Raw genomic sequence first — 25325 nt, 5'->3', positions numbered from 1 at the left:
GGATGGAACAAGGAAAAAAGGACTTGTGGGATATTCCAAGGAGGCCAAGCATCACTGATTGCAAGACGATGACAGCGAGGACATGAGGAGGTGCAGATGATGTTCTCTCGCGTCCTGCGTCTGACACGACGCAACCCGGATAGGATGAACCAGACAGCCGGAACTCGTCCTTCTGCCTGTCATTTGAGGAGAGCCGTTAATCACATCCAGCGTCTTCACGAACACGCCATGATGGAACTAATGAAACGTATCTGAGTCAAGCCGTCTTTACGGCCTCGGTAAAGTCCCGTGCGTAGAGTCGCTCGCATTGTCGGGCCTCGTCTCTCCTGTTGGCTTAATTCCCTCATTAAGCTTGTCTTTCATCTTGGACGGATGGCAGCCGGTGAGAGATGCGGATGAGGAAGGTGGTAATGGTGATGATGTTTATGATGCTGCGTGGGTGGAAGAGCCTCCGCTGTCTCCCATGGGAGCAGACAGCCTGTCTCGGCTCCTGGTGTCCAGGGACCCTCCCCCTCCCACGCTCGCTCCCTGCGCCCCACATCTCATCTCTCACTCTGTCAGGGGACACACAAGTGGGAGAACTTCTCCTCTCCCCTCCTCTCTCTCTCCCTCTCCCTCTCTCTCCTCTCCCCTCCTCTCTCTCCCTCTCTCCCTCTCTCTCTGTCTTTGTCTCTGTCAGTGTCTCACTCTCACTCCTTCCACCCTCTTCTCTTCCTCCCCTCCTCCATCTCTCACTCTCTTTCCATCTCCCCTCTCCCTTTTAAGAATATTTATAGCTTGCCAAAAAAAAAAAAAAGCTACAGATTTCAGATAAAAGCGATTCCGTTAAGGGCGTTTTGTTTTTCTTTGGGAAAACAGCTCGCCTATGAGAGTGAAGTAAAGGAAAGTTGAACGCCACGCTGCGGGGGGTGCCTCTACAGAGCGAAGCGCTGTATAATTACCCACCTCTCTACCCACTCGCTCTCATTAACAACTGGAAATGATCGGTACTCTAAACACTTAAAGGAGCCAGAGGGGTGCCCGAGCACCAACCATTCTGGGCGTCTAAAGGCTGACAGGGTTTGCAAACATGGAACAAAGGCTCCGTAACCTTGAGGTGATAAGTAATGTTTCATCTTCAAGTTGGTAAACATGCGGCTTAGTGGGTATGGCCTCTTGATCTTCATTAGAAGTGGCACGTTCGTCTTTATAGCGTGCGTTATTGCTTATAGACTGATTTTCTGAAGTGAGGCTTTTTAAACTGAGCATTGATTTACCAGTGCTTGATTTGACTAAAGAGATCCATAGCACCATACAAATCTTCAAGTGCTTCAGAAAAATCTGTTTCGTTTGTTGGAATTTCCCCCTCCTCCCAAACATGCTCATTCAATTTTGTTTATCTGCATCAGAAGCAAGCAATCAGCATCATAATCCCATTGCCAAATCTCCTTGAAGTTATAGTTAATCAGTAGACATGGCTTTCACCTCAGACACCTTCACATCTCCAAGTGCTGCTGCATTGTAGTGGAAAATCAGCAAGACTGCTCTCACATATATCTAATAAGTGCACATATCTTCAGTTCCATGGCAAGACAAGACATTACAAATCTCAGTCATTTCAAGCAGCCTCTCTGTCTCTCTCTCTCTGTCTCTCTCTCTCTCTCTCTCTCTCTCTCTCTCACTCTCTCTCTAGCCTGTGAGCTATAGGGAACCATGTTTTCATCGCATTTAGATGAACCGCTCTCTCATGCTCTCTTTGGTGTCTCTCTTTCTGCAGGGGAAGAGCGTGACTCATTTGTGTCTCTTAACTTTACTGTTCTCTGTCTTTGATCGTGCTGTTTTGCGCTCGCTTCTGGCTCACGAGGTTGAGGCACCTCTGCAGATGTGTGCCCACAAAAAAAACTTGTCCTTGCTTTTGTTGGGTTTCTTCTCTCAGTTTTCTTTTCATTGGGTGTCAATTGTTTGCCAGCTGAAGTGAAAGAAGCAGAATAGCCTTGATCCTCTCCCTGTCTGGCAGAATAGACGGACCCCATTTGATCAATTAAATGCTTAAAGGCACAGTCACTTGTGGGTGTTTTTTTCTGTTTTCTCGCCTCTGTGTCTCTCTTTCTCATGCTCTCTTTCTCTCTTCTTCTTTCTCTGCCTCTCTCCCTCTTGTCGTGTCTCTCACCCTCTTCCTCTGTCTCTTTCTCTCTTACCCTCTTCCTCCGTCTCTCTCTCTCTTTCTCTCTCCCTCTTCCTCTGTCTCTTTCTCTCTTACCCTCTTCCTCCGTCTCTCTCTCTCTTTCTCTCTCCCTCTTCCTCTGCCTCTCTCCCTCTTGCTTTGTCTCTCTTTCTCTCTCAGTCTCTCTCCTCCTCCCTCCAATGCCCTTCCCGTTCTGTCACTTCCACTTCCTTTTAGCAGCTCTAGGCCCATGGGAGAACCATTTGGGGTGTCTATGCTTGCTGCCTGCATGCCAGTAGAGGTCCATTAGAGGACCCCTGTGGTGGTGTGTGTCTCCTTCTTCTCTTGATACTTTTATTAGACCAACATTGGAGAAACCATGAACAGTCTCATTTCTTCATGTGATCGTCAGGAAACCTTTATGGAAGTAGTATGGAGTATGGTGACTTTCAGGAGGCCAAGGGGGAAAACATGTTCGAGATCAGAGCACAGTTTTTGTTTGTGGTCTTAGTTGTCACTATATAGCTTCTCCATTAACAGTTAGAGTGGAGTTTGATGAGACAGTGATGGGAAGATCCATATATCTCATCCTACACTAGCGTAGGCCACTGATATCAGGTTCCATCGGGAAACAGTTCGACCAACTGTCTCCCCCCCCTAAGGGCGCAACCGTCAATGGCTCATCATTTCCTTCTTTCACCCCTCTCAGCGAGAGTGAGGTCTCCAAAATCCTAACAGGTAGCCGTCCAACTACATGCCCGCTGGACCCCATCCCATCCAATATCCTTCAAGCCATATCGCCTGCCGTCTTACCGGCAATAACACAGGTGATTAATGCTTCATTTAATTCTGGAACATTCCCTTCTTCATTTAAAGTGGCTCGGGTAACACCGCTGCTCAAGAAGCCGTCTCTCGATCCCACTCAGGTGGGAAACTATCGACCGGTCTCACTTCTCACGCTCCTATCAAAAACCATTGAGAGGGCAGCTTCCAAACAGGTCACAGAGTTCCTAGCAAGGAACAATCTCCTCGATCCAAACCAGTCTGGATTCAAAAGTGGTCACTCCACCGAAACAGCCCTGTTGTCTGTGACGGAGGCCTTGAAAACAGCTAGAGCAGCAGCTCAATCCTCAGCTCTCGTCCTGCTTGATTTATCAGCTGCGTTTGATACAGTCAACCACCGCATCCTTCTGTCCATACTGTCAAGTATGGGCATTTCTGGCAAGGCGCACTCCTGGTTTGAATCGTACCTCACTGGGCGCTCGTTCAATGTGTCATGGCAAGGTCAGCTGTCTGTACCTCACCACCTTACCACAGGGGTGCCCCAAGGCTCGGTGATGGGACCACTTCTCTTTGCCATTTACACCACTTCGCTGGGCCCTATCATCCGCTCGCATGGTTTTTCCTATCATTGCTATGCTGATGATACTCAACTGTTTCTGTCTTTCCCTCCTGAGGACACCACTGTCTCGGCGCGGATCTCGGACTGTCTTGCTGATATATCCACATGGATGAAAAACCACCACCTTCAGCTGAACCTGGCCAAAACGGAACTGATGGTCTTTCCAGCCAAACAGGCCATCCACCACAACATCAGCATCAATATTGACTCCTTGTCTCTTGTTCCATCCAAAACAGCAAGAAACCTCGGGGTCATTATTGATGACCAACTGACTTTCACGGACCACATTGCCTCTGTCTCTAGGTCCTGCCGCTTTGCGCTATTCAACATCCGCAAAATCAGGCCGTACCTAACCCAGTATGCCACCCAGCTGCTGGTGCAAACCTTGGTGAATTCACGCCTTGATTACTGCAACGCCCTCCTAACGGGCCTGCCGGCTTGCGTGGTGAAACCACTACAAATGATCCAGAACGCGGCGGCGCGTCTGGTGTTCAACCAACCGAAGAGGGCACACGTCACCCCGCTACTCATTGACCTCCACTGGCTGCCTGTAGCTGCTCGCATTAAGTTCAAGTCACTTATGCTTGCCTACAAAGTGCTTGATGGTTCTGCTCCCACCTACCTAAATGCTCTTGTAAGGACAAATGTTACACCCAGGATGCTGCGCTCTTCTAGTGAGCGTCGTTTGGCACTGCCGTCTGTGCAAGCACGGCAGTCCAGACTATTCTCATTTGTAGTTCCACGTTGGTGGAATGAGCTGCCCAGCACTACCAGAGCAGGGGCGTCCCTCTCTACCTTTAAGAAGCTTTTGAAGACCCAACTCTTCAGAGAGCACTTCCCGTCCTAACTGGCACTTCGACTAGTGCGTAACTTGCAACTACAGCAGTTACACTTCTGCACTCTTTCTTTCTTTTTATTTCATTTTGTTATATTTCTAATGTAAAGTAGTATTTATTTATTGTTACACCAGGTTCTATTGCTCGTAGCTTGAATATTCTCTCCCTTGTACGTCGCTTTGGACAAAAGCGTCTGCTAAATGACTAAATGTAAATGTAAATGTAATGTTCCCTCTGTAGAGCTATCACTGATGTAAGGTGGAACAGATTATAAACATTTGATAGTTGTTTATGAAAGAGAAAGGGGTGTTCTTGTTACATAATTACTTAATGACTTGATAATGAGGCTTCTGGTTCACAAGAAAAGTGGGTCAGCCAATGCTGTCCCACGGGAGCAGGCTTGTGCCATCCTTACAATGGAAGCTCCGTCAGATCCCACATAGTGGACATCCGCTCAGTAGAGACTAAGAGGTGGGAAATGAGAAGCCACTGACAGATCTGGAGCTCAGGCTCTTCACTCCTTCCAAGCGGGGGACCCTCGACCATCTCCCGAGGGGATTTGCAGTGCCCAACCCCAATCACAGTTCGCAGCCCTCCCAGCATGCATCTCTCCTCTGAGCGAGAGCCAGCAACTGGAAGGAGAGCAAAAACAGCTCTGTTTAGATGTCTCCACTCTACCTAGGGAGATGTAATTAATCACTGTGCCTCGGACACACACACACACAAACACACACACACAACCAAAAGTGTATTTAACGTTTTGAGTGGTAGGCGTTATGAGGCAGTGAGCATATGGCAGAAGGAGAGTGGTTTATGAGGCTGGTGTGTTTGAAAGGAGCTCCACACTTGTTGACCAGCCTGAGGACACATCATTTGGGAAGCTTTTCAGTTTTCAAAGTCATTCAACTTCAACGCCACTGATGCCATTGTTTTCACCAGTTTAAGGAAGGAAAAAAAGATGAATTTCAGAAAAGATAAGGCAATGGAAAGAGAATCTCACCTGCCGAGAAACAAAACAAAATATCAGTTTTCAAACTTTTTTTTTTTTTTTCAACATTTGGCCCCGCTCTTGAGGTTGAATGAAAATTGCTGCAGAGATGGAACAGTGTGAAGTCACAGCCATTTCTCTCTCTCTCTCTCCTTCCCTCCCTCCCTTCCTCTCTTCAAACCTTTCTGAGTGTTTGTCTGCTGAGAAGTCACCTCAGAAATCCTGACACAGGCTTCAAAGTGTCACCCAGTGCGAAACCAGTCGTTGGTAAATGGGCCATTGCTGTTTGCTGAATAGCCCCTGCTCCCATGGTGCTGTAATTGCCGTTTTACGCCTGTCACGGTAACTTGTGCACAGTCGATATGTCTCTCCATCACAGCCATCCTGCGCCATGCACCTCTTCAACAATGCTCTGACTGTCTGAAGCGTAGTTTTACCCATCTACTTTGAGGCTGATTGGGGCTCTCCCAGCCTAGTTTTATTTTTTTAAGACTCTTTCTAGGAGTCGGACTTCAAGATGAAATGGGTTTGTTCAACATGCTGCTCACAACCTGTGGGTATTGGGGAATGTTAGTTTGCTCCTCTGTGTAATAGTAGTCTTCAGTAGACTGGATACACTCTACTGTTGTATGCACTGTGTGTGTGTTTGTGTGTGCATGTGTGTGTTTGAAGTGCCCGTGTGGGGATATGTGTGTAGTTTATGACACATCTCATGTGATTGCAGGGCCTTGCTGAAGGACAGACAGCCCCCTGGGAGACTGCCAAAAAGGACGAAAACCGCAACAAGAATCGCTATGGAAACATCATCGCTTGTGAGTACTGAGAAGGCATGGACAGGCGCTGACTCTGTCTGTGTTTATGGAAGCACGGCTCCTTTAGCACTTCATTCAAAAGACATAATGGCATTACGGATGTCCTCGCACAAAGGCCTGTCAGATTATGGCAAGACCGGTGTTCACAGTATGAAACCGCGCAAGATCCTCTGTTGTGCATCTGTACGACTATGACAAACTACTTTAATTATAAATGAGCCAACGCAAACACAATCCAAAGAAACCTCAGGCACCAATTACCTAACCAAGGCTCTGTATGACATCCATTGTACACAAGGACACTAATGCCTTTTTATTAAGGGTTTTGATGTCATGTTTTAAAAAGACTTTAGGAAACTGAAGGCTTTTGAGATGAAACACTGCTGAAAATGAAATAGCCTGTCAAAGCCTGATAGCCAACAGGAATTATGATGAATTTCCCATTAGTGAAACTCCTTTAATTACATGGGCCAGTAATGAAAACTGTCCATCTTACTGTATACCATTACAACAGCCCATTTTCTTGTGAAAATATTGAAATAGCTGTGAAAGTAGGTATCTTTATTTCAGATGGGCTGTGCCCAGGGCAATCTTCAACTAATGATCCAATCTTTTTCTGAAGTGTAAAAGCACATTGTTCTTTTGTCTTAAGAGGGAGTTATGCATAATGTGTACTTTTTCTCTTCGCTTTGTGTTTTTAACATTTCTCCCAGCTGTAAAAATGGGAGCTACATTAGTGCAGTGTTCAGTACAGATTTTTTTTTCTGCCAGCTACCTTTGGCAGACAAGTTAATCAGAGGCATCTTACGGTGTCTGTATATCTTGATCATTACTGACAATCACTTCCACTCAGCAACCCCCTCACAGAGACACACACACAAACACACACACACACTCACACACACAAACACACACACACACACACACACACACACACACACACACACACACACACACACACACACACACACACACACACACACACACACACACACACACACACATACATGTACACAGCAGGTCCTGATTACCTGAGACAATTAATGGAAGAAGAGGAAAACTGGGAAGCACTTCTGATTAGAGGCATCTGTCCTGCTTCTATCCCTCTGTATTTTTTTAGCTGCGTGTGTAAACATAAAGCCTCCCATATGGTCATCTATAATTCAGCACACGCTGCCACCAAAATAAACAGAGTTATTGGCAAACATTTACATATCAGAGAGATGGGAGAGTCAGCTGCAAACTGTAAAGCCACGGTGCAGTCAGTGAGAGAGTCTAGTCTCTTTTTCGCCCCATATCTCTCGCTGCCTTTGTCAATATACCCTTATTTCCATGATTTGGTTCCTCCCCTCAGAATCAGTCCCAGGCCAGTGTTTGTGATGTGCATGGCATAAATCTTTTCAGAGAGAATTTGGTGTTATAAGTTGGCTTTTATCTCTGCAAAAAAAAGGAACCCAGCTAGATTGCTGAGGTAATAGACCAGTCGGGCGCATGTGGTGCCTATTCATATTTGATTACTAGAGAGAGAGAGAGAGAGAGAGAGAGAAGGAGAAAAATGGAGATAGAGAGAGATAGATGGTCCTATCTCAGGTGTTTGCAGTGGAGAGCATGGGGTTGAGGCAGAGGTCAGAGTGAGAACTCGTTCTTAACCTCCTTAGCAAGATGGAAGGGCAAATTGCACCTGTAGAACCAAAGGATCGGTTCTAACCTTCATTAGTCCCTTTTATTGGCTCACCTTTAAAAAAAGATGTGGGTTTGTTCGCTGCCATTACATGTCAAATTGCTGGGGCAATTCAAGGAGTGACATTGGGTGAAACCATCAGATTTATGTGCTGGAGAAATCCACTTGAAATGGATCGATCCAAAGAAGATCAGGCACGCATGTTGACTCTGTGTGTGTGTATGTGTGTGTGTGTCTGAGTGTGTACACAGGCGTAGATTTTGACATCACAAATCCCTACTGTGGGCAACACTTGTAGCATTGCCTCTGCATGTGCCACTTAAGAGGATTTCTTCTTTGTTGTGTTGCTCTTAGAATTTACATAAAATGCATCTAATCAGTGTTGAGCAGCAAAACGACATGATGCAATTGCTCTCAGACCCACACCAATTGCATTCAGTTGCTCATTGATTACACAAACCTCTGGTACTATTGTGCTACCTATTGCAGAGGGCTTGATTACATACACTGTCAGTCCTGCATAGTAATATCACCACGGTCAGCATGGAGCGCTCTCGGAATAGTAAGTATCCAGGTTGTTCATTTTCATTAGAAAGAACACAGAACTATCCAGAACCCCAAGGACTCCCCGCAACACTACCTCTTTTAAGTCCTTGTGAAGGGGCGTGAGGGCAGTGTGTGTGTGTGTGTGTATGTGTATGTGTTCATGTGCATGTGTGAGCGCGCGCGTGTGCATGTGTGTGTGTGCAGGTGTGCTGGGAGTGCATTTGTGTTAGTGTGCACGCCGGTGTGTACAGACAGGCACGTCTGTCAAAGCATCTGCTCTTTCTCATAACTTAACTGGAATTAATTCCCATCACGCAACCAAGGAATCTTCAGACGATCCCTTGAAGTCTTGCCGTAAAAAGTTCTCTGATGTATTGACCAAAGCCTGACTATTACCGTTCCCCAGACAAATTCACAACCCAATGTTTACAAGATGCCTTTTCTCCTCCATTCCTGGGGTTGACATTAATCAAATCTCAAAGAGGCTCTGTTTGAGTTTCCTCTGCACATGGGGCCTACTGTGTTTCCCCTGAATGGGCCATTTTCATCATTTGCCCATTTTAGTGGAAGCAGCCCATGTATGTGCATACCAAAATATCAGGTATATGTCATAAAGAACAATACAGAACTTGAGGCATGCATTGAAATCTACACCATTGTACTAAGACATAGTACCTCACTGAACCATGCAATGTTTGATTTTAGCTGAATTGAACAGCAGTGAATACAAATTAATGAATTAGTAGCCTCTAAATACCATACTATGCAGAGTAGTGTGCCATGCAGATGAGCTTGATATGTAATGTTCTATACATGTAAAGAGAATTAGAGGTGTCTGTTTAACAGCCCCATTGCTGTGGCCCACTATAGTTCACAGTAAGCAGTTAACAAAACTGCTGAGGGCTTTTGTTTGTGAGAGATGACTCTGCCGTGCTAATCCACTCCAGATCAGTACTACACTCATTCAGCCACTGGTGTCTTATTGAAACTGGCCAAAGCAAACACTTTTGTCACGAGCGAGGACAGTCCTTTGTCGCTCAGGTACACCCCAGGGCTGGGAGTCTAATCATCAAGCACCGGCTCCGGATTAAACTGGATCAACTACCGGCATGCACCACGACACCGCCACCGCAAAAAAAAAAAAAAATGGCACACAACAGCACTCAAGTCCATTTGACAGTGGAACCTTCCGGAGGGTTGACTTTAATAGCCTATTAAATTGTATAATGCTTTCAGCCGACATGACAGTTTAGCGTAGTGTATTAAGTCAGTGTGGACACCATAGGCATTAGTTCGGTGATTAATAGGACCATAGAACGTTAGGGATGGCGCTGTCTAGAAGAGAAGTAGGAGTTGTGGGTGTGTGTGTGTGTGTGTGTGTGTGTGTGTGTGTGTGTGTGTGTGTGTGTGTGTGTGTGTCTGTGTGTTTTCTTTTTTAATAGCAAGCTGCATGCCTTCTTATCCATGTTATTAATATTACCAGTTCCATGGACTCTTGGGGTTAAGGCTAATGAGTGTGCCCACCTGCAGAGTGAATTTTAAAACCCATGATGGAATAAAAGTTAATTACAGAGCGTCCTGAAATTTGAGCACTGTAGGTGGGAGTAGTAGCCATCTTCAAACCAGCTGGGGTTCTGTAGGTTTACAAAACCATGGATGACTGGATAAATCAGAGGATTTGCAGTTGTTACAGAGAGTAAGCTGTACAATATGTGCATTGGTGCTTAATACAGAGCCTTTATAATTCCGTGTCAGTGGGTACATTAGGTAGTGAGTGGGCTATGCTTTACCCTAGTCTGCTGCCATGAGCTCGGATGGGCTTGCATGAGCTCATGAGCTGAGATGGGGTCCAAACACGCCAAGCCAAATTATGGCATGGCAGTTAGGCCGTAATGAGCAAACAGGGTTTTATCCTGCCACGGCGAGCGCACGTTGCAGTATTTCATTAGTCAGTAATGACCAACTTCTCAGTGTGTGAATGGAACCTGAGGCTGCGGGAGAGACCGCGGTGAGCTTCACCCTGGCGGATCACTCCATTCCATTGCTCAGGCTTTCACCGAGACAAAGGCAGAGCTCAGGTGTGTGCCAGGCTTTCAGCGAAAGCCACCCCCCAAACAAACCCTCCCCCCACCCCATCCCCCGCGGTTCTTACCCTCTCAACTGCACTGATGGAGGAGATGAGAGGCAGAAACACTCGGCGCCCAAAGAGATGATGCTGTTGTCAGGGAAGATAGGAAGGGAGGCTGGAGGGAGTAGGAGTAGGGGGAGGACAGAGGAGGAGTATGGGGGGTGTAGATGTGTGTTTGGGGTGGTGGTGAGGACGATGGTGGAGGGGGTGGGCATGTGTGGACCGCAGTCCCTGCCCAATTAAACAGTCACTCAGGGCGGCGGCCGCAGAGAGGCACCCCTGCCGTGTGCTTTTGTTATGACAGCTGACAGTCTTGTTTAATTACCTCTTCCTCCGCACGCCCTCTCTCTCCCTCGCTCTCGTCTGCTCCTGTGTGAGAGGAGCAGACTGGAGGCAGACAGAGCTCCACAGTTAGAGGACAAGCTTGTCTGGTGAGCACACAAACACACAGGCTGACCGGCGAGCCTGTGCCTTGAAAAGGGAGAGAGACAGGGGAAGGGCGTGAAAAAAAAAGATGGAGAGACAGTGAGGGTGTGGGAGAACAAGAGAGATGGATAAAAAAAAGTGCAAGAGAGGGAAAGAGAGATGAAGGAGAGAGACAGTGAGTCAGAGAGACATAAATGGAGAGACCAAGAGATGGAGTTTGAAGCACAAGGGAGAAAGAAGTTGTATGACTCTCCTGGGACCCAGAAATCTTTACCATGCGCTTGCTGCCTCTTGCCACCAGGACATAGACCGGCTCCCTCTTTAGCTTGGGTCAGCTGTTTGGCCTGCCTGTAGAGAGCCTCTCATCACTTGGATGAGACAGGCGCAAGCAGTCTGTTTGCCTTCGCTTCCCCCCTGGAGGCGTAAGCAAAATGTCAGTTGCGAGCGCGAGGAGAGAGAGTCAAAGCCACGCTCTCCAGAATCCTCACCGGGTCCTCATCAGTCAGTGGGCCACAGAATTACGCTCTCGTAATTACACTGATGCTGAGAGTTCACAGCAGAGACAGGTGCTCACGGTGGTGCACAGGAATCCTCTGGCTGCACATACTCATAGAGGAAGGATGTTTCTAGAGTAATTAATTTCATTTGGGGGCATGAAGACTGTGTGTGTGCAGAGTCTCTGATTGGTAGTAGCAGTGGTGTGTGTGATGGCTCTCCAGTCTCTGATTGGTAGTAGCAGTGGTGTGTGGTGGCTCTCCATGCACAAATGAATCTGTGGAAGGAGATCCCCAGCTTGTGTCTCTCTCCACCAGCAAGCCCTGAGGCCTGGAACCAGCAGTGTTTTTGCTTTGTGAGGAATAACATTACTGTCCTTTGTTGCGAAATAGGATTTGCCATGAGAAACACTGCAGCAAGTTTTTCCTCAAAAAAAGCAGAGAATAGCAGGCTACCCATTCACAGCTAGCAGAACAGACTTGACTTGATTTGTCCATGGAAAGATTTTTATTGACAAGGCACTAGTCTACTAGTCTACAAGGCACTCATCTAATCTAAAGTTTTAGAGTGACCACTCCCTGTTCTTCACAGTTGAAACAGCATGAAAATGAACCCTGACGCCAGTATCGGGTAGTTTCAAAATGGCAGCACAGGGTTAGGCAATGCAACTGTATGTGTCCACTGTGTGGGTAAATGTAACTTTAGACCTGCTCGTTTTGAATATTTGACCCCACAGATGATCACACTCGGGTCCGGCTGCAACCGTTGGATGGCGACCCCCACTCGGACTACATCAACGCCAACTATATTGACGTAAGTACAGAGCAAGTACTGGGCACACGTGTAATGAGAGGCAGTGTAGAGTATGTGCAGTGTAATGAATGAAAGTTACAGTGCCTGTGCCAAAGAGTCCCTCATAAGTAGAGTCAGCCATCTTTATAAAGTTGTATACCTGCAGGAATGTAAAAATTTTTGGACGATTACCTCACACTCAGCCAATCAGTGTGTTTCGTACGATTCTCATATGAACACATGTATGGTTTTAGAAATAGAGCCTGGACATCTGAATGGGCATTGTGTAACATTTAGAGTGAATTGTAGGGAGAAAGGGGAATCTCTGCCTGATCAGGATTACAGTGATTATGTTGATAAATAATCACATCATTGAACACTTCTATCCCTACCTATTACACACTGAAAAAAGGAAAGCCTCCTGCCATGATATAATAACTATAATGACATTGTCAGTATAACTGTCCTTTATTCAGCGCATGCAGTGAATACCCTTCCCTTCAGGGGATGCCAGCATGGGGTGCAGGCACAACCAACTCCAGGGATCTTGTCTCCAAACCTGATTCCTTGCAATAAAACAATTACTCGCTCAATTGTGGAGAGATCCTGTCAGAATGGGGGATTGTAATACTGCACGCTGAATGTGTGGGAGCTTAACTTCAGCTGATTGTTAATTTCTTTCACAGTGGTTGCGATGCTAATAAGAGAAGGGAGGGGGTAGGGTGGGGTGGGGAGGGGAGGGGAAGGGAGAGGGTGTGCAATTTAACACAGCATCTCATGGAGAGAGGAGAAATTACCTTGTCACATCAATGAATTCAGAGAGGCGTGGTACAGAAGTATCTGTTTCTGACTCATTGGAAGGATGTCAGGGTGGTCCATTATCTGACTAAAGAAGAAAATAAGATTTTGAAAGGGACCGTGCAATTGCAATTATGTTATATTTCTCTGTGTTTACTGTCACTTCTGTTTTGTTCTGTTGTTCTGCACAGGGGTATCACAGACCAAGGCACTACATCGCCACTCAAGGTAATCAAAGGGTACACATGAGACAATGATGGTGGGAAGATACGTAAATGTAGAAAAACAGTCAAATCAGAGTTATGAATCCCAGATGCATCTGTGCCATTAGATATTACCTTGGTTTTAAACAATGCGGTCATCTGTTATAGTGAGCACAACCTGCACTGTTGACAATATGTTGAATAGAGAGTGGTTTCTTGTGCTCCACAGGGCCTATGCAGGAGACGGTGAGAGACTTCTGGAGGATGATTTGGCAAGAGAATTCCGGCAGCATCGTCATGGTTACCAACTTGGTTGAAGTGGGCAGGGTGAGGCTCTTTCTTTCGTGCTCCAAAATGGAGGTTTAAACAGAGTTCTGGCTGAGTGCACTTTCAAGTGGCAAATTTGCAAGTTTACTGCTGATCTTAGTAATTAATTGGAAAGCTCAAACATGTTGGGCAGAGGCTTCAGATTATAGTCATGGGCCCGTTTACACAAAGCATTATATCTTACCACTAAGAGTACTCCTGATTCACACTAAACGTTTCCAACTAAAAGTTTTCTCCTAAATCCTATTGACAAAGCTGCTGAGACCAACTTTCACTAAGGAAAAGCAAGAACTCCTAAGTTAAGAGAAATACTCCGTTACTATGGCTGATGTCAACTCTCATGCACAAGCTTGCTTTCAAAGACCTCCGTGATTGGTTGATGGTTGAGTGACAGGCCTGTGCCAGTGAGTAGGCACGCGCTTCATAGCCTACTGCAAACAACAATAAATGAACAAATGAGTATGACAGGCTACAAAATAAATAATAACAGAATAGGCTACCCACAAACCCAGTATTTTTTTAAATGCATCTGTACATCTCAGCAGGTTTGTGAATAAGATTTTGGACCTTTAGTTAGAGACCTTTAGTGTGATCTAAGTGGAAAGATATGTACCAGATTATGTACCTACCTCTTGTGGGTTGTCTGCTGACCATGTGACCCTCCCCCCCAACCCCACCGCAGGTGAAGTGTGTGCGCTACTGGCCCGATGAGACGGAGGTCTACGGTGACATCAAAGTGACGCTGATTGAGACGGAGCCACTGGCAGAATACGTCATTCGCACCTTCACTGTCCAGAAGGTAATCCAGACTGTCAGGCAGCCGTGCGTGCAGTTGGCAGGCGACGCGCTGTTTTCAGTCCTCCTTCCTTGTCCAGTGTTTGGAGCTCAGAGCGGCATCTACTCGAGAAAGGCATCACAAAATTCCAGTCGTCACCGAAAATCTGTATGCAGAGCTCCGAAATCCCGCAACAAAACCTTCAATTATGTCCCGTCGTAATTTGTCTGAAATACAAACAAGGTTTTATTTTTTTATTTTTTGTAATCAAAATGTGAATCACAACAATATAAAAAACTTTGTGGAATGATCACAGATGAGGGCTTTTCATTGTTGAATGTTGAAATCTAAATGGAGCAGATGCTGGAGAACGCAGGCTTTTATAGGCAAAGAAAATGACTCGTTCTCCATCTTCTGAAGTGGCATTCACTGACATTACAATGGCTGGTTGTCAGCAAGTTTCATACATACTCCATCCATCTGTCACACAGTAAGAGAAGTTTAATTTAGCCCATTCCTCCTCAGTGCCACAGAAAGCTCCATACGGCACATTTGCAGCTCTTACTCCATGGGTAGAGTTCATACGGAGGGCCATGTTGTCTTTGACTTGGATATGTACTTGTTACATTTGAGTGTGTGAAAATCACTTTCATTGTGGAAAACAAAGGGGACTGAAGTGATGAAAAGGTGTTAGGATGGATGGTATGTTTTACTGTGCTGCCGCTGGTAGATCTTACGGCCCCTCATGCGTGTTTGTCCAGCCAGTGTGAGATGAGCAGCAGCCTAGGCTACTACATTTGGCAGCTAGCCATTGTTCTCACCTTTAACAATGCACCAGACACGGCGCATCCACACAGCCTCAGCAGAGTGCCGCACGTGTTGTCTAAACCACTGGGTCTGTGTGGTGCTAACATATCACATACTTATACTCACACGCATAAACAGATACGCATGAAAAACACACTGGTGTGGCACCCTCCCACGTTTTGCGGAATGTTATTGCCACAGGATCAACTATGTGGGCTCGTTGGCGTATCAGCCTGGCAGTGGGGATTACACAGCTCACAAACCAAAACTGCAATTAAGTGCTCCCTGCTAATGCTAGCAGTGGAGGTGTGAGCAGCGCGATTACTACCGTAGCCGAGCGTAACTGTAAATGGGCACTTCGCACACATAAAGGCCTTTTATGAGCTGGATGATGTCCTCTGAATAGGGTTTAGATCAGCGGTCGGGCTCCTGGCTAAATGAGTGCAGCCTGCCCTCCCTCCTTCCCTGACTCCCTCTTCGCCTCCCCCCTCTTCTCACACCAAAAATTCAAGCATTATGTTGTAATGGGGAAAAAATCAAATGTTATTTCAGTAGTTTAAAACCAAAATTTGACACCAATATTGTGATTTTGTGTTGTGATTTGTCCATGTAGAATAATGTTAGAAATAGGCCTACAGCCGACTTTAAATGCAATATGATGGTGCTTGACTTACTACAGCCTTCAGAAGTACATAGTTCAAAAACGCATAAGTCAAGGGCAGAATACACGTAAATGGTGTTTACATAAGAAACGTCCATATTTAGGGGTTTGCTCTGTCTGAAGTGCGTAACTGCCTTCATGTCGCAAAAAAATCACACAATAAAGTCAAAGGGACAATACACAAAACTGCTGAGGGCTTTTGTTTGTGAGAGATGACTCTGCCGTGCTAATCCACTCCAGATCAGTACTACACTCATTCAGCCACTGGTGTCTTATTGAAACTGGCCAAAGCAAACACTTTTGTCACGAGCGAGGACAGTCCTTTGTCGCTCAGGTACACCCCAGGGCTGGGAGTCTAATCATCAAGCACCGGCTCCGGATTAAACTGGATCAACTACCGGCATGCACCACGACACCGCCACCGCATAGCTGCGGATTTCTTTTTAACTTTAACACCGCATAGCTTTTCACTCTTTGCCACAAACAACCAGTGGTGGACGAAGTACACTAACTACGTACTTAAGTAAAAGTATAGATACCTGGTGTAAAATATTACTCCAGTAAAAGTGGAAGTATGCACTTTGAATTTCTACTTAAGTAGAAGTATAAAAGTATTTGCCTTCATATATACTTAAGTATTAAAAGTAAAAGTACTTTGATGAATTATGGTTCTAATGGCCTTTAATCATTTTCACATCAAAGCTCCGGCTCAATCAACTGATATAAGGTGAAAATACTAATGCCACTCTTTAAATAGTGTGTTACATTTGTCTATTAAAAAGAGTAAAGGCACAAAACATTGAAAGCTATCTATTGCCATTAGGTAAGACCAAGTGGTTATGAAATAACAGCACTAGAGAACAATTATTTCATTTTACATTTATTTGTAACTTAGTTGCACATTTAATTGTGGCGCTATTGGGATCAACCCAGTGGGCAGTAACTCCAAGAAAACCCCTTCGCCTTGCACTCCAACAATCTGTTGTCGTAGCAATGAAATCGACTGTGGACATAGCTTCTTTGATGTTCCTCTTCATCTCAATTGCATCCTCATCTATCTTGCGTCACAAGGTGGTCCTTGACATCAGAGAGGCATTGGGCTGAAGATCTTGCAAGAGATCTTGACATGATGGCTGCTCCACCACACTAAAGAGCTGGAGACTCTGGATTACAAAATTCAAAACGGCATGATCAACATTTCTTTGAGAAACTATCTTTGTTTCACCTAACTTTAACTGCCTGAAAGTTGAAGGAGCGTCTTGGTTCTTTGCTTTTCTTTTGCGTGGGGCTGTCAAAACGTCATACCTATCCACGTGACTTGCATGCTTTCTATGAAAAAAAAAATCCAACCATTAACAACATGTCCACATAGGCTAGGCTACTAATACTCTCATTAATAAATAAAATACACATTTTGGCATGTCCTAGATCTAGGCTACACAGTATGTTGATATATATTTTTTTAATCAAAGCTGGTCTTTAGAAGGTGAACTTAGGTGATTTATTTCAGTAGCAAATTCCAACAGCCAACTCCTTAGGTGCCATACCATGCATTTATTTAACAAGTCAAAATGCATTCAACTTCACTTGTGTGGACATCAGTGGTATAGCCTCTAGTGGCTATAACACTAGGATAGCTTGCTTAGCTAAGTGGGTGCGCAAACATCCTGGCTAGAATCACAAACACTCAAAAGTGTGCCCCCATACCAATTTCAATATTTACCATTTCAGTATGCAGGTACATATTCTACGAGCTGCAGTGAAACGGTACTAAATAGCAATCCCATTTATTGTATTGAATCGGATATTCCATCTCCTTTGAGCAGTGTGATACAAGCTATGCTAGCGTATAGCTGCCAGTTAACTAATTTAGCCGAACACACAATGCAGACAATGTCGGTTAAATTTTAAATAATTCGGTTGCTAGTCATTAAACCTACCAGAATAAAAATCACTTACCTCAACGTGTTTCTTTAAATTGGAGGGCGAATTCTTGAAAGAGGATATTGTATTGTGCTTAGGCAGGCAGAGAAGACACTTAAAATAAAATGAGTCCTTCTTCCTTTTTTCCAATTCAAAAAGTTCGCCCAAATAAGGCCAAGGGTGTTCAGGCAAGTAAGTGTCAGCCGTTTCTTCCATCATTTATGTAGCGTTAAGTAAGCATGAGTATAAAACATCCTCAAAATGCTGCAGCAGTGTTGTAACAAATTCAACGTAGCTCGCGCTCAACGAAAGAACGAAACTGACGAAACCGAAAGGACTTCAGAGAAAACCGCGCACTGAGCTCTGGTTGGTGTGATTGTGCACTCGCTTTGACCTCTCATTATTTGATTGGCTTTGGTAAAAAGGAACGACAGGTTTTACTAAATGTAACGGAGTAAAAAGTACGAATTTTCACTTTGAAATGTAGCGGAGTCAAAGTATAAAGTCTCACCAAATAGAAATACTTGAGTAAAGTACAGATACATCTATATGTTACTTAAGTACAGGAACGAATTACATCTACTTCGTTACTGTCCACCACGGCAAACAACCACCACGGTCATTTCATTGATCACTTTTTGGATCCTACATTGTGCCCTCACGCCTCCTGTAAGTGTGTTTACTCTGGAAGGATAAATCACAGTGTGAGTCTGTGATTGCTATGCACACTTTCCCCTGATTCAGGGCCTTATTGGGACTGCTTTGTGATTTTTTTATTTCTTTTTTTTGTTACAGAAGAGCCACCATGAGATTCGAGAGATCCGGCAGTTCCACTTCACCAGCTGGCCTGACCATGGCGTGCCCTGCTACGCCACAGGCCTCTTGGGCTTTGTGCGTCAGGTCAAGTTCCTCAACCCGCCAGATGCCGGACCAATTGTGGTCCACTGCAGGTATGTTGCATGGGGGATCCATGGCAGCCAAATGGGACTCAAGATTATTATTTTGCACTTTAGATTAGAATTAGATGTACGTTGTACAAAACACTGGAAAACATAACCTTTAAGATGCATCAATATTCATCCACAACTGTGCCTGTTTCTTAGCAGTGATGCATAGAATACTTTTTAAAATAATAGTTTCCTGTCCTCTGTGTGTGTCTGCGTGTGCGGTTGTGTTTCGACATGGGTTCATGTGGACACACTACAGCCCCAGCATAAATCTTGCATTCATGTTGTAGTTTATAGATGTATACACATACATTTTCAACATGTCCCCTGACACCTGACATACATGGATGTGCATTTCTGTGTTTGTCCTCTGTGTGTAGTGCATTTTCAGGTGTAGGTAATTGGCTGGGGTCCCCCCCCCACCTACACACACAGGCACACACCTAGGGGGTTATTTTTTACGGGTGAAGTGAAGCAATTAGAGGTGCCATGGCCGGCAGTCTGAGTGCTCCAGTATTCTGGTAGTCTGCACATTCCCTTTAATTTCTGACCACCACACCAGGCCAAGCCGGTGGTGGAGAGCTGTCACTTTCATCTCCTAGTGGGAAATGAATGGGGAAGGGGCATTCAGAATGAAAGAGCTGCCTCTGCTCGTGCGCATGTACGCACACACTCACACCGGAACACACACACACCTCATGCACGCATGGAAGTCATCACACATACCCTGACACACACACACACACACCTCATGCACGCATGGAAGTCATCACACATACCCTGACACACACACACAGGAAATGTACATGTACAGATGAAATTTTGCACTAAATTCTCTCTCTAACACACACCGCATTAGCATACACACACACACACACACACACACACACACACACACACACACACAGGCACAGGTACAGGTACAGGTACAGGTACATACACAAAGCAATCACACATTTCCACACATGAGCAGCCATACATATCCCCAGCTAAGCATCCATACATAACCATACACACGTGCGCGCACCCACAAACACACACACACACACACACACACACACACATCAAGTGTGAGGAGGAAGACTGTGGGCACAATGAGAGGTGACAGAGGGAGCCTGTTAAATGGCACAATGCAATTTCGTTCGGGGGCCCTCGCCCCTCTAAACAAAGCAGATGTGACAAAGACATTTTCAGAGTGGATTACCAGAAATGCCAAGTGTGCTCTTTCTGCTCTCCCCCACACCCACCCTCAAGCGCAGTGTCCCGGCCTCTAATTCCCACTGCGGAGCGCGTGTGAGACCACGCTAAAGGATTTTCCTGCCGCTTCAGCCCGCTCACCCTGTCATTGCTCTCACCATAAATTGGGTTGATGACATTAACATTTAAGAGGACAATGCTAACACTTTAGCTGAACGTTCCTCTTAACAGCCTCTAAACTGTGGCATGATTGTGACCTAACAGTTGCTAGCCAGTTCTGTGGTTAATGGTGTCAATACATGAGGTGGTATTGCTGGAAGGGCTCAAAGCGGTATAGTGTTTCCTGCTTTGGTGGAGGTGAAGTATATGTGTTTAAAAGGCTTTATTAAGGACGGCTACACCATCGGAAGGAGAAGTGCTGGCAAGTTGTTTTCATTTCCGAGATCCTTATGAGGCTCCTAATGTGTAATCATAATTCACTGATGAGGACATCAGCGCTCAAATTTGTTCTCCAAATAGAGAGGTCTCCCAGCTGAGCTGTCTTTATGCAAATACCTGTCCAGCATTAATGATCATGGCATAGCACTCAGTTTTCTCCACACACACACACACACACACACACACACACACACACACACACACACACACACACACACACACACACACACGCGTGCATGCACGCACGCACACACACACACACACACACACACACACACACGCACACACACACACACACAGACACACACACACACAGACACACACACACTAACCTATTGAATACAGGGGCTTTCCCCTTGGCCGCAGTGCTAAGCTGAGGCAGGTCTTGTGGACGGCCGACCCAGAGAGGCGGGGAGATGCAGATGAAGTCTGGACAAATGAGCTTTGGCCTGTGGAGTGGAGGCCCCTGACAGACTGCGGAGTAATTTCTAATTTCCTTCAGCACTCCTCGGCCGTTATCCCCGTGCCAAGAGCGTGCCGCTCGCCACTCACCCTATTAATCACCACCGCTGACAGGCAATCTGTGGTGCTGGGAGCTACTGAATGGAGAGAGAGAGAAAAGAGAGAGGGAGGGATGGAGGGTGAGAGAGAGAAAGAGAGAGAGAGGGAGAGAGAGATGGGTAGAGTAAAGGAGAAGGGGTACTGACAGGGAGCTGTCGCCTGAGTGATGGCCTGGCCAACCCCCTTCCATGTGCTCACACAAACACACACACAGACATATACACACAAACCACACGCAGTGCCCTGACTGAACGTGTTTTCTTAACACCTAACTCCAGGGTCATGTCTGATGTCACAACCCCCCCCCCCCCCCCCCCCACACACACACTCGCACACACACACACACACACACACACACACACACACACACACGTCAGTTTCTATGTGTGTGTGAGTGGGTGCACATGCATCTGTGTGTGTGTGGTGTTGCTCACATGTGTGTCAGCAACCACCCCCTGCTTGTCCCAGCACACGCAGTCCTGTTTTCCGATGAGCAGGTCATTATTCAGAGAGGTTGGCGAGATGTCTGGGCTGCTAACTGCTCCGTGGAAGCAGTGAAACACAGATGCAACTGCACCACACACAAACACACACACAACCACTCAAGCCAAGCTCAGCCCCACTGCTCCGGCTGTGCCGTAAACTCACACACTCACACTAGGCACCCACCCCCCTGGCAATGCCCAACGCACGCCCTTAGAACAAGAAGTCACTTTATGAAATGTGGAAATAATAATAATAATAATTGCTCTCTTATCTTTAAGTGTCTCTTTCTTCACTTTTTCTCGACTTTAGTGCCGGGGCTGGACGGACAGGCTGTTTTATCGCCGTGGACATCATGCTGGACATGGCGGAGAACGAGGGGGTGGTGGACATCTTCAACTGCATCCGGGAGCTGCGCGCACAGCGCGTCAACATGGTGCAGACAGAGGTGGGTGGAATCCAGCAGCCCCCTCTGTAAGTGCCTGTGCACCACCAGCTATTATGTGACACCAGTGATCCTCTTCTGTGGCAAGAAGAAGTGGCAAAACGACCTTGTCCATCTTTAAAACTGAACGCCTCCCAGTTCAAGAGGTTCAGTCTGTATTTGTGGTACAGTTAGAAAATTTTGTCACTTGTGCTATTTGCTTAGCGAATAGTTCCGTGTTGAGCATGAATACGCTAATTTGTTTTCGGTGAACTTGAACGTATCCGTTTGCAGCTAAAGACCATGAACTTCAGCGTTGTTGAGGTTCGTGCGAGATTCAGATTTTTTTTATATCGGCAGCCTTTGAGCAAGGTCGAAAAGCCATCGTTCATCATATTAGTTACTGGTTTGCAGCCATCCTGACGTGTGCCTTCAAGAAGCAGGTTATGTGTAATTAGTTGTTGCGTAATTAGTGTAAGTAGTTATACGTGTACTTAGTTGTTGCTTTTGTTTGAAGGTTGAAGGGTTTTTTGGTGAGTACTGAGTACTGAGTACATTGATGTACTGTACATATGCATGTAACATTAGAGAACAAAGGAATTTTTACTTTCTCTGCTTTTGCACTTCCACTAGTAAGACATACCTTAAGAATGTACAAGTAGTACTAGTGGGAAGTGGCAATGACTGGGGACTGGGGATGGAAGGGTAGGGGGATGTTCTACTGAAAAAGAGAAGCATAGAGCAGCTCATTTAAAGTTAAAAATAAAAAAGAAGAAACAAACATGGAATGTGAACTTGTCAAAAGTAAAACAAATTGGCAACTATGAATGCAAATTTGTTCATTTTAACTGAGAACTGAACTTTGAGTTAGCTCTTGTGAAGTGTGAACTTGCACAAGACTGTAGCTAATGGCCTGCAAGCATGCCTTCGTCACCAACACAAGGTATTGAATCTCATATCTTTAATGATTAATATATCTTAAAATTGCCTCACTGTTCCCTTACCTAACAGAAACATTTGGAGTAATATATATATATATATATATATATATAAAACACCCTCTACATTTCCTTGGGTGAGGGAAGGTCATCTATCAGTCATTAAGGGGGCCACTTAAGGTGTTTTATGCATCTGGGCACTGGAGACTGGATCAGATAGACTGTGGTCATTAGGATGCAGCATGCAATTACAGAGCTGCTGAATCTTTGCAGCCTCGTCCCTCTAGTGGAGTAACAGAAAATGACCCCAGTTCAGATGTCCACAATGCTCTGTTTAAAAAAATTAAATAATAGCATGGACATGTTGAATAATAACTGCCAGTGGCAACTCTTTGTTCCCCTCACAGGGTGATAATTGGGTGCTTGCACTTTGTCACACAGGGTTTAAAACATCCAGTTGGCTGCTCTATGGTATTCCGTAAAGCACAACAAACACAAGTAAATCATTTAAAATAAACCAACTTGCCATAATGGACACAGGGCAATTTGTCAGTCTAAAGCACCATTCAAAGATAATCCCGCGCAAAACAACAAAAAGCAATTAATCCTTTAAAAGGCTTCCAATGCCACTCATCGACCCCCCTCCAACCCCCACCAACACACCCACATGCCCCCGTCTCTCAGAAGTGCTCTGTGAAGGTAATGGGTAGCAGAGGTCAGCTCTACATGGATTTACCTCAGACTGGATCAAAGAGGCTGCAATTAACATTCAAAACCCTAAGCCGATGGTATTGTTGAGTTTAAAACATGTGCAATAATGCTCCATATGGCCTGGCTGGCTCCGAGGATGGTTTGATATAGGCTGCTGCGGTGGGCTGAATACCCTCATTGAATACCCTCTCTTATCTCTCTCAGAGGCCATAGCCTGCAATGGTCTGCTATTCAGTGACTTTTTAAACAGAGTTCTCAGAGTTCAGACCTGAAATACAAATATCTAAGGAACTCCTCAGGCCACTCAGGTCAGGTATTCCATGGCAGTAACCAATGATCATGAAGTATTCATGGGCCACATGAACTGCATCGTTACTGTTTTGGTCGTCCAGGGCTTTGGCACAGAAGGTTAAACATCTCCTTATGCCTGCTGCTTTTCATTAGTCTGTTGAAAGGGCACCACACAAACCACTTCATGCTTCTCATCATCTGAGACCTTGATAAAGTGTTGCTAATTGATGGCTATTCATGACGCATTCTAGAGGTGCTGAGAGCCATTAACCATGAAGGCTTATGCCACGCATACCCCTAATCAATTCAATTGGGAGGTTATTGAGAGGCAAGAATGTGCCATGATGTTGAAAACTCTCATTTGCTGTTCTGAGAGCAATCTTTTGAATCTTTTGAAAACTGTGTGTCATCGACTAAATGTAAATGTCTGCCTCTCTGTCTGTCGTCTCCTTTCAGGAACAGTACGTGTTCGTCCACGACGCCATCTTGGAAGCCTGTCTGTGTGGAAACACCGCCACCCCTGTGTGTGAATTCAGAGCCATATACTACAACATCAGTAGAATAGATCCCCAGACCAACTCCAGCCAGATCAAAGATGAGTTCCAGGTAAGGAAAAAGAAAAGAAAAGAAAAGGGAAAGGGGATGGTAAAAAAAAAAATAGAAAACTGCCTTCCTCACATCCTGTCAGGCGGCAGTGGTGCCTGCACTAGAGAACAAGGCTGTTTTCTGAGCTGAGAGGAAGAAGCCAGTGCCTCATGAAAGTCTGTACCAGAGCTGTTTCTTTTCATGCTGCCTTTTCATGCTCAAGTCTTCCTGGTGAAATGAGTGCCCCATCACTGGAGCCGGCACAGGAGTCTCAGATCTGTCATCTGTCCCAGAATTGTGGGATCCATCTCTCTATCACTCAACCAATCTTTCTCCCGGTTTTTTTTTCTCTTTTTTTTTTTTACTCCTTGCTCTTTTTTTACGCCCTTTCATGCATAAGAAATGCACAACTTTCACTTCAATGAAACAGTTCCCTTTGTTGAAACTGAAAGTGCCAGCAGGAGATGACATATTTTTTCATCTGCTTTTACATGTGCAACTTAAGCACGTCTTCAGTTTGGTAACTCAGTTTGGCACTAGAGTAGTTAAAAGCCAAGTTTTGTAGACTAATGAATCTCTCTCTCTCTCTCTCTCGCTCTCTCTCTCTCTCTCTCTCTCTCTCTCTATATATATATATATATATATATATTATATATATATATATGTATGTATGTATCTAACTATCTCTGTCTCTCTTCTCATCCAGACGCTGAACATTGTGACTCCGCGGGTCCGCCCTGAGGACTGCAGTGTGGGGCTGCTGCCACGCAACCATGACAAGAACCGCAGCATGGATGTGCTGTCCGCCGACCGCTGCCTGCCTTTCCTCATCTCTGTCGACGGCGAGTCCAGCAACTACATCAATGCTGCCCTCATGGATGTGAGTCCTCAAACCGTGCACCGTAACAGCTCTACGGGCGCTCGTGTCGCGATCACACTGATGAATGCCGTAGATAAAAACCTGGCTCTGGCCTCCCACTTAAGCTGGAGAATAGGCTCCTTTAAAA

The 25325-nt window shown here is 45.5% G+C and overlaps 1 protein-coding gene across 11 annotated transcripts in view; it reads left to right on the top strand.

Annotated features, from left to right (window-relative positions):
* The window catches only part of ptprt (protein tyrosine phosphatase receptor type T), a 205525-nt gene that overhangs the window by 168966 nt on the left and 11234 nt on the right, over positions 1-25325 (top strand). For 8 of the 11 annotated variants that reach the window (XM_031567962.2, XM_031567961.2, XM_031567958.2 and 5 more), the window contains 9 exons: positions 6094-6181; positions 12185-12270; positions 13239-13275; positions 13480-13577; positions 14260-14376; positions 18539-18693; positions 21682-21817; positions 24190-24339; positions 25025-25198. In XM_031567962.2, coding sequence (XP_031423822.1) covers positions 6094-6181; positions 12185-12270; positions 13239-13275; positions 13480-13577; positions 14260-14376; positions 18539-18693; positions 21682-21817; positions 24190-24339; positions 25025-25198 — 1041 coding nt within the window. The remainder of the gene's footprint in view (positions 1-6093; positions 6182-12184; positions 12271-13238; positions 13276-13479; positions 13578-14259; positions 14377-18538; positions 18694-21681; positions 21818-24189; positions 24340-25024; positions 25199-25325) is intronic. The other 3 variants (XM_031567959.2, XM_031567968.2, XM_031567969.2) reach the window with 1 other exon arrangement.

This window comes from Clupea harengus, chromosome 5 (genome assembly GCF_900700415.2).
Source record: "Clupea harengus chromosome 5, Ch_v2.0.2, whole genome shotgun sequence".
Lineage (NCBI taxonomy): Eukaryota > Metazoa > Chordata > Actinopteri > Clupeiformes > Clupeidae > Clupea > Clupea harengus.
This window is presented reverse-complemented; position numbering and strand designations above follow the sequence as displayed.